Source organism: Leuciscus leuciscus (assembly GCF_965113295.1).
Source record: "Leuciscus leuciscus genome assembly, chromosome: 4".
In the NCBI taxonomy this organism is placed as follows: domain Eukaryota; kingdom Metazoa; phylum Chordata; class Actinopteri; order Cypriniformes; family Leuciscidae; genus Leuciscus; species Leuciscus leuciscus.
The window spans coordinates 6,185,212-6,204,696 of NC_138728.1; the positions used below are offsets into that span (position 1 = coordinate 6,185,212).

Below are 19,485 nucleotides of genomic sequence, written 5' to 3' on the forward strand. Positions count from 1 at the left end.
TGGTTTTAGTAAGTAATTTGATGCTATAAAAATGGGGTGTAACATGATTGATAGCTGGCCTTTTTTTTTTTTTTTTTTTTACAGTGGAAGGAAACACGTCTTTCATATTTTATTTGCAGTCTATGTGACATGTCATGGACAAAATCATTGCATAGTTTACCTTTATAATGTTGTCTAAACTTCCTCAGTTCCTCAGGTTTGTAGCTGAAAACAGGTGATACAGAACTAATCATGATTTTGCCATGACAACCATCAGCTCATTAACATAAGACCGCCTACATTTACATAAGAATTACATTACCCGCCCTGATGAATGAAGTCGGCACTGTCTAGGCAAGTGTTAGCCTATCATAGCAGAGTTCATTTGCATGAATTCTGAATTCTGCGAGATTAAGTAGCAAAAACAGCTGTTGCATGGATATGAAAGGTTAGTGAGAGTGGAAAATATAATGGAAAAAAAATTAAATCATTGCCGGGTTTGATGTTAAAAACCTTTGCTATCATTACAAGCAGGCTTTAGGGGAAAATAAAATGCTAAAAAGTGTCGAATATGTCCCCTAAAAAAGCCACACAGTTTAGTTTTATTCAAACAACACATAGCGCTGTTACATTTGTGGATACGAAAATGAGCTTTCCTAGACTGTGTGTGTGTCTGTGTATATAAGTGAGTAAATGAATAGATACACAATGTCCTGTGATGTATGCATTCGTTCTCAGAGGAGGCCGAGCCTGGGCTCGTTTCTTTTTTCTCGCACTCTCCTTTAATGTCTGAACTGAACATCATTTTTTCTCCCTCTCGGAGCTGTTTGGCTTTGTAATTGTTTTCCCAGCGGCTCCGGTTCATGTGCGGCGCTCTCTGCCTTCTCAGTGGCACGGTTTGCCTGCGCGGATGTGAGCGAGTGCATGCTGAACGGAGCAAAACACCTCTTCCAGCGGCTGCCGAGAGTTTTGGGCCGCTCTTTTCTCTCTTTGTTTATATTCAGTGTTTTGTGTTTAACCGAACACTTACCCTTTAACAGCCTGGAAAATAACGATAATTTAATTTGCAACTGTCAGATAAGGTGGCGGACAGATCCGCAGTGTGGAAGCGGTCGAACTAAATATTGAAAACAGCGGTTTGGATGGGAATTCTTTCGCAAGTTCACGGCAGGACAGGCTGCAGAAAATAACATTTGTTAATGCAAGGAGGGCGGAATACAAGACACAGTTCAGCAGAACTCGCTCAAGTATGTAAACTCGAGTCGAGCGTCTTGATGAAGAGCAGCTCTCTTTGGCATGAGAGGGTCGTCAGAGACACTTTGTCTTGTGGATGAACATGGGTAGCGCTAGGGTGGGCTTCTGGGATGTTTTTTTTACCATAAAGTTTCCACGTCTGGAGATTTTTATCATTGTTAAATCCATTTAGGATTGCAATTAACACAAAAATAGGCTTCAGACTATCGGCATATCACATCTTATTTTGAAACAAAATGAAATAATTGCACATAAATCCTGGTCTGCAGACGATACCAAAGAAACTAAACCTGTTAGTTGACTTTGTGGTCAGAGTTTCGCTCCATTTGGATGTAATAAACACCTAATATTCAGCGTTGCTCAAGGAATTTGTTGGCAACCTTTGAAACACAATCCAGGACATCGAGGTTCTTGCAAAACCCTTTTATTAAGAAACATGAAACATGTCATGAACCTCACAAACTTCAGCAGATCCAGCAACTGTGTTTCTCTCAGAAGAAGCATTCAGCCTGCTAGCATTTGAACACACTCGACACCTTGACGACATAAAACTGTCATCAAAGTACAGTGTGCATTGGACCGCACTACCGTTCAAAGGTTTGGGCTCAAAAGTATTAATTTCCTTTTTTAAAGAAATTAATACTTTATTCAGTAAGAATGCATTACATTGATCAAAGCGACTATTTTCAGCATTCAACCAAATCAGCATATTAAAATGATTTCTGAAGTATCATGTGACACTGAAGACTGGAAGTAATGGCTGAAAAATATATGGAAAAATAAAGTTTTTAATATTTCACAATGTTAGTTTTTAATGTAGATTTTTTTTTTTTATCAAATAAATGCAGTCTTTGTTATTTACTTCAAGCCTTTATATATAATGCATTATTTTAGTATTTTTAATGCATTAATTATTCCTTGTAATGCACCTTATAATGCATTGAATGGTCTCATGAATAATTGTAACCACAGTTATAACACATTATAATACTGATCTATTAATTGAATACACCTTTAGAAAGTATAATGCATTAAAACACATGACAAACAACCAATTTCAGATTTAACAAGGAATCTGCAAGTATTATAATGCATTTTAACTTCGTTTAAAATTATTTCTGAAAATATATAATGTGCATTATGAATACCTCTATGATGCATTATACATAAAGGCTTTAAGTAAAGTGTTACTGAGACGTCTTTCAAAATCATTTAAAAAATCTTTCTACCCCAAACTTTTGCAAGCCAAAAGGATCAGCATTGTTATTTTATTTAAAAATCCATAAGTTTTTCAATTGGCAGACACTATAAGTATAGTGGGACATTTTTTGTTTCCGCTCCACTAAAATTGAGAGTTTTACTTCATTAACAATGACTCACCGCACAAGTAACTTTTCAACATGTATTATCGAGTGTATCATATTGCAGTATTTCATCGAAGGATGTCCCAATGCTCATTCACAGAGGGTTTGGTGTAAACCCTGAACATCCACTAACCCCTGAAACGCCCCTGTGGATGAAGAACTTCCAATTTGCTACACTTTTAAAGGCTGGTTCAGAACGCAGAACGTTTGTGTGCCTTTTTTCCCCCTTCTTTTCGACGGCTAAGGGGTTGAAGAAGGCTAACAGGCTTAGCACCACAAGGAAACAGAGCGTGTCGGGACTGAGTTGTGATCTTGCTGAGAAAGAGCCTCTTACATTGTTTGTTACCATCCAGAGAGAGAGAGAGAGAGAGAGAGAGAGAAACACAGACACACAGACAGAGAGAATAGAGCTTTAAGAGGGCACATGCTAATAAGTGCTTAAAGTGCTTGTGTTAAAATAATGATAAAACCCACATCAAAAGGGTGAGAGTCTTAAGCCCCTAACAGTCTGATAGAGAGCGAGAGAAAGATCCTCTCTGCTTTCGACTTAATTGGGGAAAAGAAGTTCTACAGAAGTTTGTAATTAATCGACACTTCCTCCTCCTCCTCCTCCTCCTCCTCCTCACTTCTCCTCCTCCTCCTCCTCCTCACTTCTCCTTTTGCTCACCCTGTTTCTCAGACTTTTCAGTTTCAAAGTGCTTTTAATAACATGTTTGTTTTACACATTATAAAAATGCAAATAAAACAAAGTTTTAAATAAAATTTTAATTTGAATGGTAATACTGTACTTTGAAATTTGATCTTTTTTTATTGCAATAGCAGGGCCCTTATTATTTGCATTTTTATAATATGTGTAATTTAATTTTACATTTAATTAATATTTTACAAAAATACAAATAAAGATTATACGCTATCTATCAAAGGTTTGGGGTCTCTAATTTTTTTGGGTTTTTTTGTTGAAAGAAGTCTCTCATGCTCACCAATGCTATATTAATTTGATGAAAAACACAGTAAAACATTAACATTCTTCTTCTTCTTCAATATTTTTGTGGAAACAGTGAGACATTTTTTCAGGATTCTTTCAATCAATCTTCAATCAAATCTTACTGTCCAGAAACTTTTGAATGGCATTGTTCAGGTTTAGTAATTTTTTTTTACAAAAATAATAATAATCAGGTAACAGTAATTGCTATAAATGTTATTGTAAATAATAACAGACTTTTTTTTATTTATTTTTTATTTTGGTTTTAGCTTTGAAATTTGTAGCAGAAGTGCTTCTATAAAGGGAAGCATTTCGAAACTTCCAACAGTAAAACTCTCTCAGATAAATTACTGTACGTCTCTAAATCCATGCCCATTAAAGAGCTTCAACTGCAACCAGTAAATCTTTGACCACCTTGAACTTTTGCATTTTTCCAAATATATGTGTCCGTTGCAATTTACTATATAAAGCTAATGAGGCGCAGTTACACACTGGAATTTTCCTCCTGCTGTCACTTTGTATCAAACCAGTGCAACTGAAGCCATGTGATCCATAACTAGTCGGCACAGACCTGGCACGGCAACTAGTTACTAACATATGGTGATCAAAGCTGGAATATGAATTTTGACGATTTTGAAAAATTAAATCTATTTCTGTGTTGGAGTTTGCAGACACAAAGACTGGCGTCATGCCACTTACCTGTCAGGTCTCACCCACTCAGGTGCCAAACTCCTGACACACATTTGCATTACTGAACAGCGTGTGTGTTCAACGCCACCCATTCCGTTTCAACAAACCTCTCATAAATGACATTCACGTGTTATGTTGCAAAATAGATCTTGACAGGTGGATCAAGACCCTAATGCAAATTAGCTACTTTTTTTATTTTATTTTTTTATATTATTTAATGATTTGAGCAAAAAGAGATCGCAGAGTGGTACGAGATATCTAGGAAATTTTGAAAAGGGTCAGGTACACACACACACACACACACACACACACACACACACACACACACACACACACACACACAAAAAAGTGGTGTTGGATTTGCTTTGAAACAATTTTTTCTTTCAAATCGCTATTAAAAGGGGTCATGATATGAGAAATCCTGATATTTTAGGAGGTCTTTGTACCATTAAAGCGTCCTGCAAGTTTCACAGATTAAAACGTCCTCCTCATTATAAACAAAGCATTTATTTAATAAAGCTCCATAAAACGGCTCATTTTGATATTGCGGGATCTGTGACATCACACAGGCAAATACATTTGCATATGACCGCCCTCCAGATCAAGACATCGACGAATAGTTATACATCATCGCACCATAATATTGGGTTATCCACTGTATTGGATCCGACAGCAGCTGCATCACAAACCGTAAGGAAATGATTTCATAATAATTCATAACGGTTTTATATGGATAATGTTTTCAAAACACTTACTCGCGTGCAATAGCAAGTGGGCGTTGATATGCAATGACGTCAGCCAATCATAACAGTGGACGTTTACGGACCAGCCTGAAAGGAGCCGTCCAGACAGAGGTGCAGGATGAAAATTATAGTGGAAAAGTCATTATGAAAGTGATTCCAACTATATCGTTCCTTTGTGGCTTTATTGTTCTAGTTGTGGTATGGACTCTGCTATTCTTTTATATTTAGGAAGATTTTTAGAACAATATCTTTATCGTTATAGTTATCGTCCATTGTGTATAGAGTTCAGTGCTCATTATGCAGAAATATTCGACCTCAGAACGGCGTGTTTGATCAATCAGAAGTATATCAAGCGCAAGAAACATATTGCAAACACTTTTTCTCTTATTCATAGTCACTTCTTAGTACCCATCTGCTGAAAGTCCTCAGAAAAGATCTCCCCTCCCGTCGCTCCGCTCTGTGGGTTTGACATGTTGTTTTGTTCGGCTTGCACACTGCATACAATTCTGATGCAACCCGCTGTAAACACTCAAATCTTTTCACTCTGTGCGTGTGTGTGCCCGCGCATGTTGTCTTGTGTGTCGTGTGCCTCTCTGTCTGTTTCCAGAGCTCACACCACACTGACAAGCAGCGGATCGCTAAGTGAAACAAAACACTCTTTAATAATTCAGACACCCCCCCCCCCCTTCCTCTCACTCTCGCTCTCTCTCTCACACACACACACACACACAAATCCCTTTAAGTCTCCATGCGTTTGGATCTCTGTGACGGGAGGCTGCTCTTTTTGTCTTGTCTCTTATCCGCTCACACACTCTCAGATGAAACCAGAAACGAGGCAGAGAAGCGTGTGAGAGTGTGTGTGTGTGTCCATATACAGTACACACAGAGCGTTCTTCTCTCAGTTTTAGTTAGCAGGTCGTCCAATTCCGGATTAAACCTGCTCCCAGAATCCCAACACGGACTTTCTCTCCTTTAATAGGCTGCTATTTGAATGTAATCATCATTTGGCTTGACATGGATCCCCCGTAATCTAGATCCGTATGTCCGTCTCCTCCGTGAGGAAGATGAAGGCATTTTCCCTCCATTAGCCTGAGACAGGATTGCAGTTTTCTACTCAATGCTCTGATTGTTTTCCAAAATATAATTGCAGTTATCATATGACTCTGCACATGCATAATAAGAGCGCTATGAAATATTCATGAGCGTATAGCCGAAGCTGTGCGGGGTAACCCGAGAATGCTGGGTAATGTGGCAGAGGAGCGTAATCAGGTTGTGTTACACAAGCAGGTTTCATGGGCGACCGCAGACTATATCAAAGGGAGGAGTGTGTGTGATGGGTTCAGACATTTGAATGTGTGTGTCGTCGGACAGGTGGAGCTGTCAGGTGTGTGTTTGATTAATGAGGGGCTGGAGATGTTTAATTGTGCGTAATGGACATGCATGTGCACACACTTCTGTTTATGTCTTCCACAAAAAATCTGCCACAATTCCACTCAACTTTACAAATCGAGACCAATCAGCACAACCTATTTTTTAAAACCAGCTGAGACTAACCTCGACATCTGTCCAAACATGTCTGAAATTATTTAAAACAACACACCCTGCCGAACTTTTTATTATTCGAGCAACAACTGTAGGTTTTTTTTAACCAGGGCAAATTCGTTATAGGGTTTCTTCTCACTTATCCCTCTGCCTACATTTGTTATCCTTGTAATCGCTTTTGCCAAAACATTCACCCTTTTAATTAAATTCATAAGTCGACACAGCTTTATCTCTCTCAGTGGTCCGGTTTGAAAAACAGTTTCGCAGTTTTCTCTCGCTCCTTACCGGGAACTGAATAAAAAATGGTTCTGCTTCTAAATTGCAAGGCACTTAAAGACTGGAAGTGGCTACAAAGGGAGAAAAGATATAAGAGATGGGGTCCAAAGGTTTAATTTTGTTTGGTTTATAGTAATATTAGCTACAAAAGTTATTTATTAATAATTATAATTCACACACACACACACACACACACACACACACACACACACACACACACACACACACACACACACACACACACACACACACACACACACACACACACACACACACACACACACACACACACACACACACACACACTGGGTAGTAACTGATTACATGTATAAATGCATCTGGATTATGTACTTGTAATTTGATTATATTACGTTTTTAAATACAGTTCTACAGACTACAGTTACTTTTTATTGATTACATGTTATTCTCACAATGGCAGTAAATTATTCATAATTCATTGATTCTCCCTTCTACTACTACTTCTTCTGAAAACGCCTACTGCTTGTATACGTTCAGAAGGTCTTCCAGATTTGTGGAGTTGCACACACAGACCAGCCACTGAAAACTGCCACACACACACAGTAGTTGATCACTGGATTTACAGAAATCATTTCACTTTTAAGGAGTGTTTTCTCAACATTGCAACATTGCATATCTAATTAGCTCCTGACGAACACAATAATTATTATTTGAGTCATTTAACCATGTACTTTTGTCTTTGGAAGGCATTTGTCTCTTTGACCTAATATATTTACTTGATGAGACACCCTGAGACCCAAAATTAAAATTAAGATAATAATAATAATAAATAAAATTAAGTTCACAGTTATCTGATTATAGTTAATGGTCACATGACATGCAGGAAAACCAATAAAATATGATATAAAGTGTGTATTGTATTGTATTGTATGTATGTATGTATGTGTATATATATATACACTACCGTTCAAAAGTTTGGGGTCAGTAAGATTTTTTTATGTTTTTAAAAGTATCTTCTGCTCACCAAGGCTGCATTTATTTGATAAAAAAAATCCAGTAATATTGTGAAATATTATGACAATTTAAAATGACTGTTTTCTATTTTAATATATTTTAAACTGTAATTTATTCCTGTGATCAAAGCTGAATTTTCAGCATCATTACTCCAGTCTTCAGAGTCACATGATCCTTCAGAAATCATTCTAATAAGAAACATTCATTATTATTATCAATGTTGAAAACAGTTGTGTACACATTTTTTTCAAAATTCTTTGATGAATAGAAAGTTCAAAAGAACAGCATTTATTTAAAATAGAATATTTTCGAACATTATTAATGTCTTTACTGTAACTTTTGATCAGTTTAACTCATCCTTGATGAATAAAAGTATAAATAAAGAATACATTTTATTTATTTCCCCCCAAAATAAAATTAAAATTCTTACTGACCCCAAACTTTTGAACGGTAGTGTTTAATGTTACAAAAGCTTTAGATTTCAGATAAATGCTGTTCTTTTGAACTTTCTATTCATCATAGCATCATGAAATACAAATGTAAATAACTGTTTTCAACATTGATAATAATCATAAATGTTTCTTGAGCATCAAATCATCATATTAGAATGATTTCTGAAGGATCATGTGACACTGAAGACTGGAGTAATGATGCTGAAAATTCATCTTTGATCACAGGAATAAATTACGCTTTACTGTATATTCACATAGAAAACAGCTGTTTTAAATTGGAATAATATTTCACAATATTACTGTTTTTGTTTGTATTTTTAATCAAATAAATGCAGCCTTGGTGAGCAGAAGATACTTCTTTTAAAAACATTAAAAAGCTTACTGACCCCAAACTTTTGAACGGTAGTGTGTGTATACAGTATATACATTATGTATGTATATATGTGTGCATACATGCATGTTATTGAATTAAAAATAATGAAAATATTTTATAATAATATTAGAATTTGATTATATTTTTTATGTATTAATAAAATATTTGAATGTAAACTTTGTTTAAATGTTTTTGTTTTATTTTGTGATATAACTCTCATTCTCGTTGGCTCTGAGGCTGCTGCCACAGCAACAAAACTTCAACATTTCAGAATATTTGTTTATACGACTTAAAACAATTACGTTCATATCGAAGACCATGTATTTTTTCTCCATCTTGTTCAGCCCAAGAACTTTCAATCTAAACACTCGAGGTAGGCCTGCTGATAAAATGTGTTTTCACAGAGAGCCGCTCTATCAACGGCAGGTTGTTTCAAAGCAGCTAAAAGAAACAAAAACGGCAACTATTTATCAAATCCGTCAGCGTTTAATTGAATGTGAAACGGTGGACAGGAACAGTCAGTCTTTTCATTGAGCTGTCGGGACATGATGAATGGAGCGAAACGTGGAAATGCCCATCTCTCCCGTGTCATTCATCAGCTGCGGCGTCACGCACACGCCAGCCGCGCACGCAGATAAGGAAAGTTTATGAAGAGAATTAGTTCTGAATATGCTTCTAATGAGGTCATTATTTATTTTCAGCTGAACAGTGGGAAAAAAAATAGATTGTTTTTAACCCATCCGTCCCTCCCCCCATCCCTAATGTTACATATGGAATGCTGTAAGTGGAAGTGCTGAAAATAAAATGAAAAATGGCTTCACTTAGTCTACTCTGAGCTTAAGTGTGAGTAAATGTTGTTTATTGTGCTTTAATAGATATGTCTTCATCTGGAGCAGTTCGATGTCGTAAAACTGTCTCTCTCTCTGTGCAGATTGAGAACCTGCAGGAGCAGCTGAAGGATAAGGAGAAGCAGATGACCAGTCTAAAGGAGCGCGTCAAATCCCTGCAGGCCGACACTTCAAACACGGACACGGCGCTCACCACGCTGGAGGAGGCCCTGGCTGAGAAGGTGGACACACACACACACACATTCATTTACAGACACCTAAATCCATCAATGTCGGGTTGTACCCTGTCAGGTTTAGGGTTGTTATGATACCAACATTTAGTTTGCCATGATTCTCACCCGTGCAGTGTTTGAAGCAACTGCCTGTTAGTTATACTCCGCCCAATTGGATAGGTGGTGCAGATTTTTTGCATTAACTGGAACTAATGGCGCTTTTCCACTGCATGGTACGGTACGGCTCGGTTCGGTACGGCACGCTTTGGCGCTTTTCCACTGCATGGTACGGTACGGCTCGGTTCGGTACGGCTCACTTATGGCGCATTTCCACTGCATGGTACGGTACGGTACGGCTCGCTTCGGCTCGCTTTAAATGGTACCACCTCTGTTGAGGTTCCAAGCGTACCGTACCGATACTAAAATGTGACGTGCAAACACTGCAGATCACTGATTGGTCAGACAGAATCATCACTACCAGCGTCATTGTATTTACAACACGAGACACTAAACCCGCTAGATTTAAATAGCCAGTAGACAACAGCCAACACAGCGCCTGTTTTAAAAGTATTTGCTTCAAAAATGCTTTAAAAAAAAAGAAATGGCTGAATCGTGGTCAGTGGACGAGGTGCAGACGTTCCTCTCGTTGGTTGCCGAGGAGCGGATGGGGAAACACGGAATGAAAAATTAGTATTTAATATGATGATGTCATGGCAGTAGAGACGGCAACTATAACGATCAGTCCCACCCACTTTGAAGCGGTACTAACTGCAGTGGAAAAGCAACCGAGCTAAAGCGAACCGAACCGTGCCGTACCGAGCCGAGTCGTACCACGAAGTGGAAAAGCGAAGCGAGCCGAACCGTTCCGTGCCGAGTCGAACCGTACCGAGCCGAACCGAGCCGTACCATGCAGTGGAAAAGCGCCATAAAGCACTGGTTTTGTATTTTTGTCATCCGTAGTCAGTTTTTAGAGCATTACAGCAAGTGAAGGGTCCGACCAAAAATAGTTATAGTAAATAGTAATTAGTACATAAATGTAACATTAAGTTATTATCATTATTATTATTACAGTTCATAGTTTTTAATATGAATGAATGATTTAAGAATAGTAAATAGTATATAAATATTACATTAGGTTAATAGTACCATAGTAATAGTATTTTCTTACTACAATTAATATTAATTCATATTTCATATTGATGTTTAATTTAATATAATTAATAAATATTATATATTACATTTATATTAAATAATTGTAAATAATAATAAAAATAAATGATAAATATATAAATAATAAATCAAATTAATACATGTTGTTTATTATTATTATTATTAATGTTATTTAATACCATTAGTAAATATATATTACAGTAAGATATTATTGTTATTATTATTAATTTTATTATTTAATATAATTGTATGATCTAATATTCTTAGAACATTTATACATTTTATGTTAAGTTATTATTATTATTATTATTATTACAATTAATAATAATTTTTATATCAGTGTATAATCTAATACTAACAGTAAATATTATATAAATATTAAATTTAGTTCTTTTTTATTAATACTAGTGTTAGTATTTTCTTGTTGAAGTATTTTCTAACTACAATCAATAATTAATATTAAGTCATATTTAAGATTAATGTGGAAATCAATATTATTAGTAAGTATTATTTTAATATTGCATTTACTTTGTAACTATTATTATTAATATTATTATGAACTACTCTGTGAATGGTAGTAGCGTGTGTCATGTCTCTGAAGGACATGAGTTCACAGGTAACATATAGTGTACAGCAGAAGCTGTGTGTGTGACAGCGGTGAAGATTGCTCTGTCACACACCCTTATGTAAGGCCTCAGTCATTCTCACACTACGATTGACCTCCCAGCAAGCGCACGGATCCACGGGTCAATCCCCGTCACTTTTCATCAACTCACATCGCATGTGTGATTGTCTTCGCCAGCACCTTCTCGTAGTTCTCTCTGAACGTTTCAGGTCACGGACATCCAGATGACGGAGTTCTCTGAATCAACATATCCCCCACACACCCACTCCCCGAACTCCACCTCATGAATATGAATGAATTAAACCCGGGGGTTATTAGCATTGTCTTATGTGTCCGCAGTTTGGCGGCGATCTGCTGTTCTGCGTTTCCCCACTTCATCTCGCTCACATACCCTCACGCGCCGAGGTTTGGGCCTCCTGTTCCTCCCGGCCGCGGGGCGGAAATCAACTTTGTCAGCCATCTGCATATTGAAAAGGGGAGCCCTGGCTCGTTTAGTGGACTCACACACTCCAACACGTATGCACTTTTGCGCCACGTTCCCTCACGCAGACCGTTTCTGTCCTTCCCGACTCAGACACACACAGTTTTCCATTTCACACGCCTCGGATGCCGTACGCTGAGCATCACGGAGAGAGTTAGCTGGCACAGCGATGAGCGGTCATGCTTAATGTCACAGCTCAGCGAGGATCGGCCAGGAACGCCGGCTCGGGAGAGTGAAATACAGCCTTTGCGGTGAGAAATGCAGTGCGGGCCTCAAAAAGAGCTGTATTATTATTGTCCGGTTCGGCCGCTCTGTGTGTGAGTTTTGGCCGGCGCGGGTGTGAAAGTGCTGGAGGCTGATGCTCTCCATGATTCCAGCCGGCCTCTTTCACAAGCCATCGACTGCGAACGCGAGGCCGCGCCAAAACACTCTTTCCTCAGACCTCTTATTGTCTCGCGTTATTGCTCTGTGTGTCTCTTTTTCCTCTCTCAGGATTATTAAAGGTGCTTTTTTTGCTGCGTTATTAAAGTGCGCACTGTACAGCATAGTAGCCGTTCACATCAGATCTGACTCATTTCTACTAAAGTTACTTCCATTTTCTGAAAGAAGACGTGGCCAAATCCTCCAACACCTGGCCAAAGTTGACACATGTGCGAGATTAATGGATCGTACGCCCAATGTGTTCATTCAAATATGTTCCACTAGCCGTGCAGAGTTACGCTTAAGTTGGGAATTAAGGAATTGGTGTGTCTGCTCTTTCTAAATTTTGACAGGTGTTGGCCCACTCTTGTTTTTGGGTAAATATTACATCCCTTACACAAACTGAATGCACATAACCACAAAATCATTTCCTCTTTCTTTGAGCCACTTTGTTCTTTAATCTTTTAAAAGAAAAATTCATAGAAAATGTAGTATTATAGTGTTCAACCTTCCATAATACAGATATCCAACCAGTAAAGTGAACGCTTTAAAGGCACAGCTTATTTTATTTAAATTATATTAAATTAGTTTTAATATACATTTTTTAATATCAATAATAATAATTGTAACAATAGTTTATTGCACCAAATTCATGTTTGTTTGTTTGTTTGTTTGTTTATAATAATGTTTAGTAGTTTTAACTTTAAATTATACTTTTTAACAACAATGACTGGAATAATCTAAATAATTAATAATATAGTAATAATAATATTTTTTTTTGCTAGATTAATGGATTAATATTATTGTAATTATTATTTAATGTGAATATATCACCTAAAACTATTAGTAAATATATTAGTAAATACCAATATGTTTTTAAAAAAAATTTTATATCAAGGATATTAATATTATTGTTAACTTCACATGCATTGCGTCTGGACGCGTTGTTGTTTTTGGAGCTCTATCGATTTGATTTATAATTCTTGATTTTTCTCTTTAAACTCACTTACAACAAACATTTTCTACTTTTCCTCACTGAGAAGCACTAACGTTACTGCTCAAACCTCATAGTTACAATGCGGACTGTTGAGCAGACGCGTCTCAAGCCTATTAGTGATCCAACGCTGCATACTCTTAAAGGTTACGTCCGTGGATCACGACTGAACGCGTCTTCTCCACACTCATTTACAAACAAACATTTTTTTTCGCCTATCGTGCGTCTACTCTACACCCCTACCACTAAAAAAAACAAAAAACGGATTATATCCAAGACTTCAGTTATAAATTAGTATTAATATTGATAGCATCACTGGTAGCTTCGTTGCTAACTCACTGTCCATCTGTTAAAATGGCGAATATATCAGATGTAAGTAGTCTACCTTTTGGTGCAGGTGAGGACACATTTGAGCTGCACGCACTGCAGTCTGAGCTGGAAGCTGTTGAGAAACAGATCCACAACCTTTTATTGAGACAGGCCGAGCTGAGAGACCGGTGTTTGGCTCATGAAACATCACGCGCCGATGCACACAAATCAGTGTTTAGCGTTACTAACCCGCTGACTCCGACCGCGTCTACTCCGTGCGTTCCTCAGCATCGGTCGCAATCAGCCATGGTCTCGTTCACTCCGGCTCCAACACGCCACCACGAAGCCTGGGTGGTTCCGCAGCGGAAGACGCGAGTCAGGTTTAGACCAAGACTTTCTCCGACCCTCCCCGTTTTCGAGTTATCCACACAAAACCGCTTCTCCCCTCTACGCGAAACAGAACGCGATGCTGTGATCATCGGCGATTCCATCGTTCGGCACGTACACGCTACGTTAGGTAAAAGTAAGGTGCACAGTCACTGCTTTCCTGGTGCTCGTGTTTCTGAAATCGCTGCTCGCGTTCCCGAGATCCTGAACGGTGACGAGCGCGTCGGAACTGTGGTCCTGCACGCGGGAGTGAACGACATCAGGCTGCGCCAGACGGAGATTCTGAAGAAAGACTTCAGGAATCTAATCGATACGGCACGCAGCACATCGCCTGAAACAACGATCATTGTGTCAGGACCGCTTCCCACGTACCGACAAGGGCATGAAAAGTTCAGCAGATTATTTGCGCTAAATGAATGGTTAATGTCATGGTGCAATGAGCAGAAACTGCTCTTTGTAAATAATTGGAATCTGTTTTGGGAGCGTCCTAGGCTTTTCCGTGCTGATGGCTTACACCCAAGCAGATTCGGAGCGGATCTTCTGTCGGATAACATCTCCAAAATATTAAATACCCTTTGACTAGTAACCAAAAGTCCAAATCATAGTCTGCTGCACCAATTTAACTGATATAAATACTAGTGTAGAACATTGCATAGAAACCGTGTCTATTCCTCGTTGAGTGAGATCAAATAATAAATCTACTGCAGGATCTAGGAAAAATCTAATTGTTATTAAAACAGAAAATGTTGCTGTTAGTAAACAAAAACTATTTCTAAAGCTAGGTCTTCTAAACATTAGATCACTCACACCTAAGGCAGTTATTGTAAATGAAATAGTCACAGATAATAGCTTCGATGTACTTTGCCGTACTGAAACCTGGCTTAACCCTCTGAGGTCTGAGCTGTTTTCTGGGCCCTGGAGGTGTTCTGACATGCTCTGACATTTGTGTTTTTTTCTGTTACTAGTGACATTTTCATGGCTAAAGTCTAATTACACTGTATTTAGCACAAACTCTGCTACAATAATATATCAGCAGCATGTATGTAAAAGTTTGTAGTTTTGAGATAATGACATTTATGCGTGGTTTGTGAAAATACAAAAAAAAATTCTCACTGAAATAAGGCCATGAAACCCATACTGATTATTTCTTCACAAGACTTTTGAAAATTGTATGACATAGCCTAGAATATTTGCTCCAAAACTATGTGAAAATCACCCTGACTGCTCATTCAGATAAGACAATATATTGATTTAAAATTTCTAAGACGTGTTTTGTGTGACAAAGCCATATGCGAAGGGGCGTGATCATCTCATGAATATGTAAGCTTTTACACCTGAGCAAGACAAAGAAACTCCCCTAACTGCCCTATTAGGAGCGATCAGGCCCTGTCATTCAGAGCAACCTTGCACAAAGAATGAGGAGATTTAAAAAAGAATGGCTTTTAGATTGTTTGGATTTATTTACAACACAACACAATCCAAAAATACAAATGACAAAAGAGCACATTGAAAACAATGATCCAAAGACAGAGACCTTTGTGCCATTCCTAAAAACATACCTTTCATTTCCAAGGTGTTTGATTTTCACTTTACCATGTTCATGTACAGAGACTCATGTGAATGTTGAAGTCAGCAGGACTCAGTTGCATCTGGTCCCTGAAAGAAAGAAAAAAAGAAAAAAACTGTGAACATACTGATATCAAGAGAAACTATAGGGCTGCACGATTTTGGGAATAGATTTTAGATTTTTCTGGTTAAAATTTCTTTTTAAAATTCACAGAATACACACACACACACACGTTTCCAACAATATATAATGAACATGAATATAGGCCTTGTAGGCATAGGCTACGCAGTGCTGCATAAAATAATAATAACAATAAATTAAATCTTCCAAAAGATTTCAAGAACAACTACGCTAGAGAAAAATATATTGATTATCATATGTTACTTCAAATGTTTCCATTCGTTATGATGATATGAAATGAGATAATAGTAAAAACATAAAGCCTAATGTTTGGTGCATTTTTCCTTTCAAACGCAATCGCGCTCCAAAATATGATACATTCAAACCCACAGCGCGCTCCAAAATATGATACTCAAACCCACAGCGCGCTCCAAAATATGATAGCCTACATTCAAACGCGATCGCGCTCCAAAATATTAAACATTATGGTTATACATATCTATGTTTGAGCAGATATCCACAAACAGTATTTAACAGTAAACACGGGTCTAAATAGTATAATATTCACCATATATCTAGCAACAGTTCAACTGCAATGTGAAGTTTATGCAACAATACCATAAACTAATAAGTAAGAATTTCTTACCTTACATCTTTCTTGTCTTCAAATCGCGTTCTTCTTCTTCTGAGGTAAATCCAGTAAGCTCAGACGTGTCTTCCAAACTCGACGAAAAGCAGAGACTTGTGAAGTGTTTTGGTGTTTTGTGTTTGAGGTAACGAGGGCGTTCGCGTTCCATGTGGAGATTTGCATGTGAATCTCTTTTGCGCGAGTGGGCGTGTCGAATTAAAAAATAATTAGCAAGCGTTTGAGATACTGGACATCCTGTTGGTTTTATACAAATTACTTAAACAGAGAATATTTGTTTTCAGTTTGAATCCGATCATTTAAAAGTACACACTTAAATGTGTATAAAGGTGTATGGCTCATAAATGTGTGAGAAGGATTCGCTGAGTTATGTTTCAGTTTATAGACGTGCTCAAGAAAAAAAAGTTCACCGCGACGGAGAGGCAGAACGCACACCCTGTTTATTTTCTTTATTTTACAAAAGCACAATGTTTTGATTTGATTGTAAGTGGACACATACAAAAGTAGAAATATCACAGATTCTTTTTTTATATTTCTTTTTTCTGTATAACCATAAATGACGGAGTAATTTAAGTTTATGTTGCTGCTATGTGAAAAAAATCCAGCAAAACACGTCGGCGCGTTTCTCGACCTCAGAGGGTTAAACCAAATGATTATTTCGGTATTAATGAGTCTACTCCTCCTGGATACTGTTATAAGCATGAGCCCCGTCTGATTGGTCATGGCGGCGGTGTTGCAACCATCTATAGAGATATTCTCAATGTTACTCAGAAAATGGGTTATAAGTTTATTTCATTTGAAGTACTTGTACTAAATGTTATGCTCTTAGATGTTAGAAACACATCCCTATTATCTCTAGCCTTGGCTACCGTATATAGACCGCCTGGGCCTTACGCTGATTTCCTAAAAGAGTTTGCAGATTTTCTCTCAGACCTATTAGTCAATGTCGATAAAGCATTAATTGTTGGAGATTTTACACGTAGATAATCCAAATGATGCGTTAGGGGCTGCGTTTACAGATTTATTAAATTAATTTGGGGTCAAGCAAAACGTCACCGGACCAACACATCGTCTTAATCATACACTCGAGTTAATTATATCACATGGAACCGATCCAACCGATATAGATATCATTCCACAAAGTGATGATGTCACTGATCACTACATGGTAACTTGCATATTACGTACTGCTGTAATATGTCATGCGGCGTCGTGTTATCAACCAGGCAGAACAATCCTTCCATCCACCATAGATCATTTCTCAAATTGCTTATCTAATCTGTCTCAGCTGCTGCCTGAACCCAAACAAACAGATGAACTAGAAGAACTAACTAGCACTATGAGCACCATTCTCTCTAGAACATTGGATGTGGTTGCACCTATTAAATTAAAAAAAGGTCAGAGAGAAAAATAAAGCACCATGGTACAACAATACTACGCATGTTTTAAAGAGAGAAACCCGTATTTTAGAGCGTAAATGGAAACATACTAATTTAGAGGTCTTTAGAATTGCATGGAAAGACAGTATGTCACGTTATAAAAAGGCCCTAAAAGCGGCCAGGGCTGAGCACCTCCGCAAACTAATAGAAAACAACCAAAACAATCCAAGGTTTTTATTTAACACCGTGGCTAGACTAACAAATAAACAGACGTCACCCGAACAAAATATCCCGTTACAGTTCAGTAGTAATGATTTCATGAACTACTTCACTGAGAAAATAGAAAGCATCAGAACCACAATTGTAAACGTTCAATCTTTAATTGCACCTTATAATTCAGCTTCAATTATCACCCCGCAAGAACAATTACAGTGCTTTACAACTATAGAACAAAAAGAGTTAAATAAACTTATCACTTCATCTAAAACAACAACATGTTTATTAGATCCTATACCAACTAAACTACTGAAAAAAGTGTTACCTGTAGTGGAAGATCCTCTCCTCAATATTATTAACTCGTCTTTATCTTTAGGTCATGTTCCAAGAACATTTAAACTGGCAGTTATAAAACCTCTCATTAAGAAACCACAATTAGATCATAATAATCTAGCAAATTATAGACCCATTTCAAATCTTCCATTTATGTCTAAAATATTAGAAAAAGTGGTGTCCGCTCAACTGGGCTCTTTCTTGCAACAAAATGATATCTATGAAAAGTTTCAGTCTGGATTCAGACCGCATCATAGCACTGAAACTGCGCTCGTTAAAATCACAAATTATTTACTTTTAGCTTCTGACCAAGGCTGTATCTCAATACTAGTTTTACTTGATCTTAGTGCTGCGTTCGATACTATAGATCACACATTACTCTTAGATCGACTACAAAATTATACTGGTGTTCAAGGACAAGCACTAAGCTGGTTCAAATCATACCTATCTGACCGCTACCATTTTGTCTATTTAAATGGAGAAAAATCGATCATAACTCCAGTAAACTATGGAGTGCCGCAGGGATCTGTGTTAGGCCCTCTGTTATTCTCAATATATATGATGCCACTTGGAAATATTATAAGGAAACATGGAATTAGTTTCCATTGTTATGCTCATGACACTCAAATATATATTTCATCACGGCCGGATGAAAACGCTAAATTTTCCAAATTGACAGAGTGTGTTAAAGGTGCATTAAGCAACTTTTCATGTTAAAAATACCCGTTTTCTAACCCATACATGCTTAAACAATTGCCTGATGGACTGAATGAGCCCTTCTCTGATCACTGAGATTGTCTCTATAATCCTGTAAAGTAAAATAAATAAGAGGGATTCGGGCCGGAATTTTAGACTGGGCGTGACGTCATGCGCGTTCACGGCACGCTCACATAGCTATGTCTGGCAGGTTTGTGTATTCGCCGGCATTCTCCGTAGAAGATGGATTGGTAAATGGTAAATGGACTGCATTTATATAGCGCTTTCACAGACCCAATGGCCACCAAAGCGCTTTACAATATTGCCTCACATTCACCCATTCACTCACTCATTCATACACCGACGGCGGTGTCAGCCATGCAAGGCGATCCAGCTCGTCGGGAGCAGCTGGGGTTAGGGGTCTTGCTCAAGGA

At 37.7% G+C, this 19,485-nt stretch overlaps 1 protein-coding gene across 4 annotated transcripts in view; it reads left to right on the top strand.

Moving 5' to 3' along the window:
* erc1b (ELKS/RAB6-interacting/CAST family member 1b) overlaps positions 1-19,485 on the top strand; it is a 220,111-nt gene that overhangs the window by 45,547 nt on the left and 155,079 nt on the right. For all 4 annotated transcript variants that reach the window (XM_082167060.1, XM_082167061.1, XM_082167062.1 and 1 more), the window contains one exon: positions 9,580-9,717. In XM_082167060.1, the coding sequence (XP_082023186.1) occupies positions 9,580-9,717 (138 nt within the window). The remainder of the gene's footprint in view (positions 1-9,579; positions 9,718-19,485) is intronic.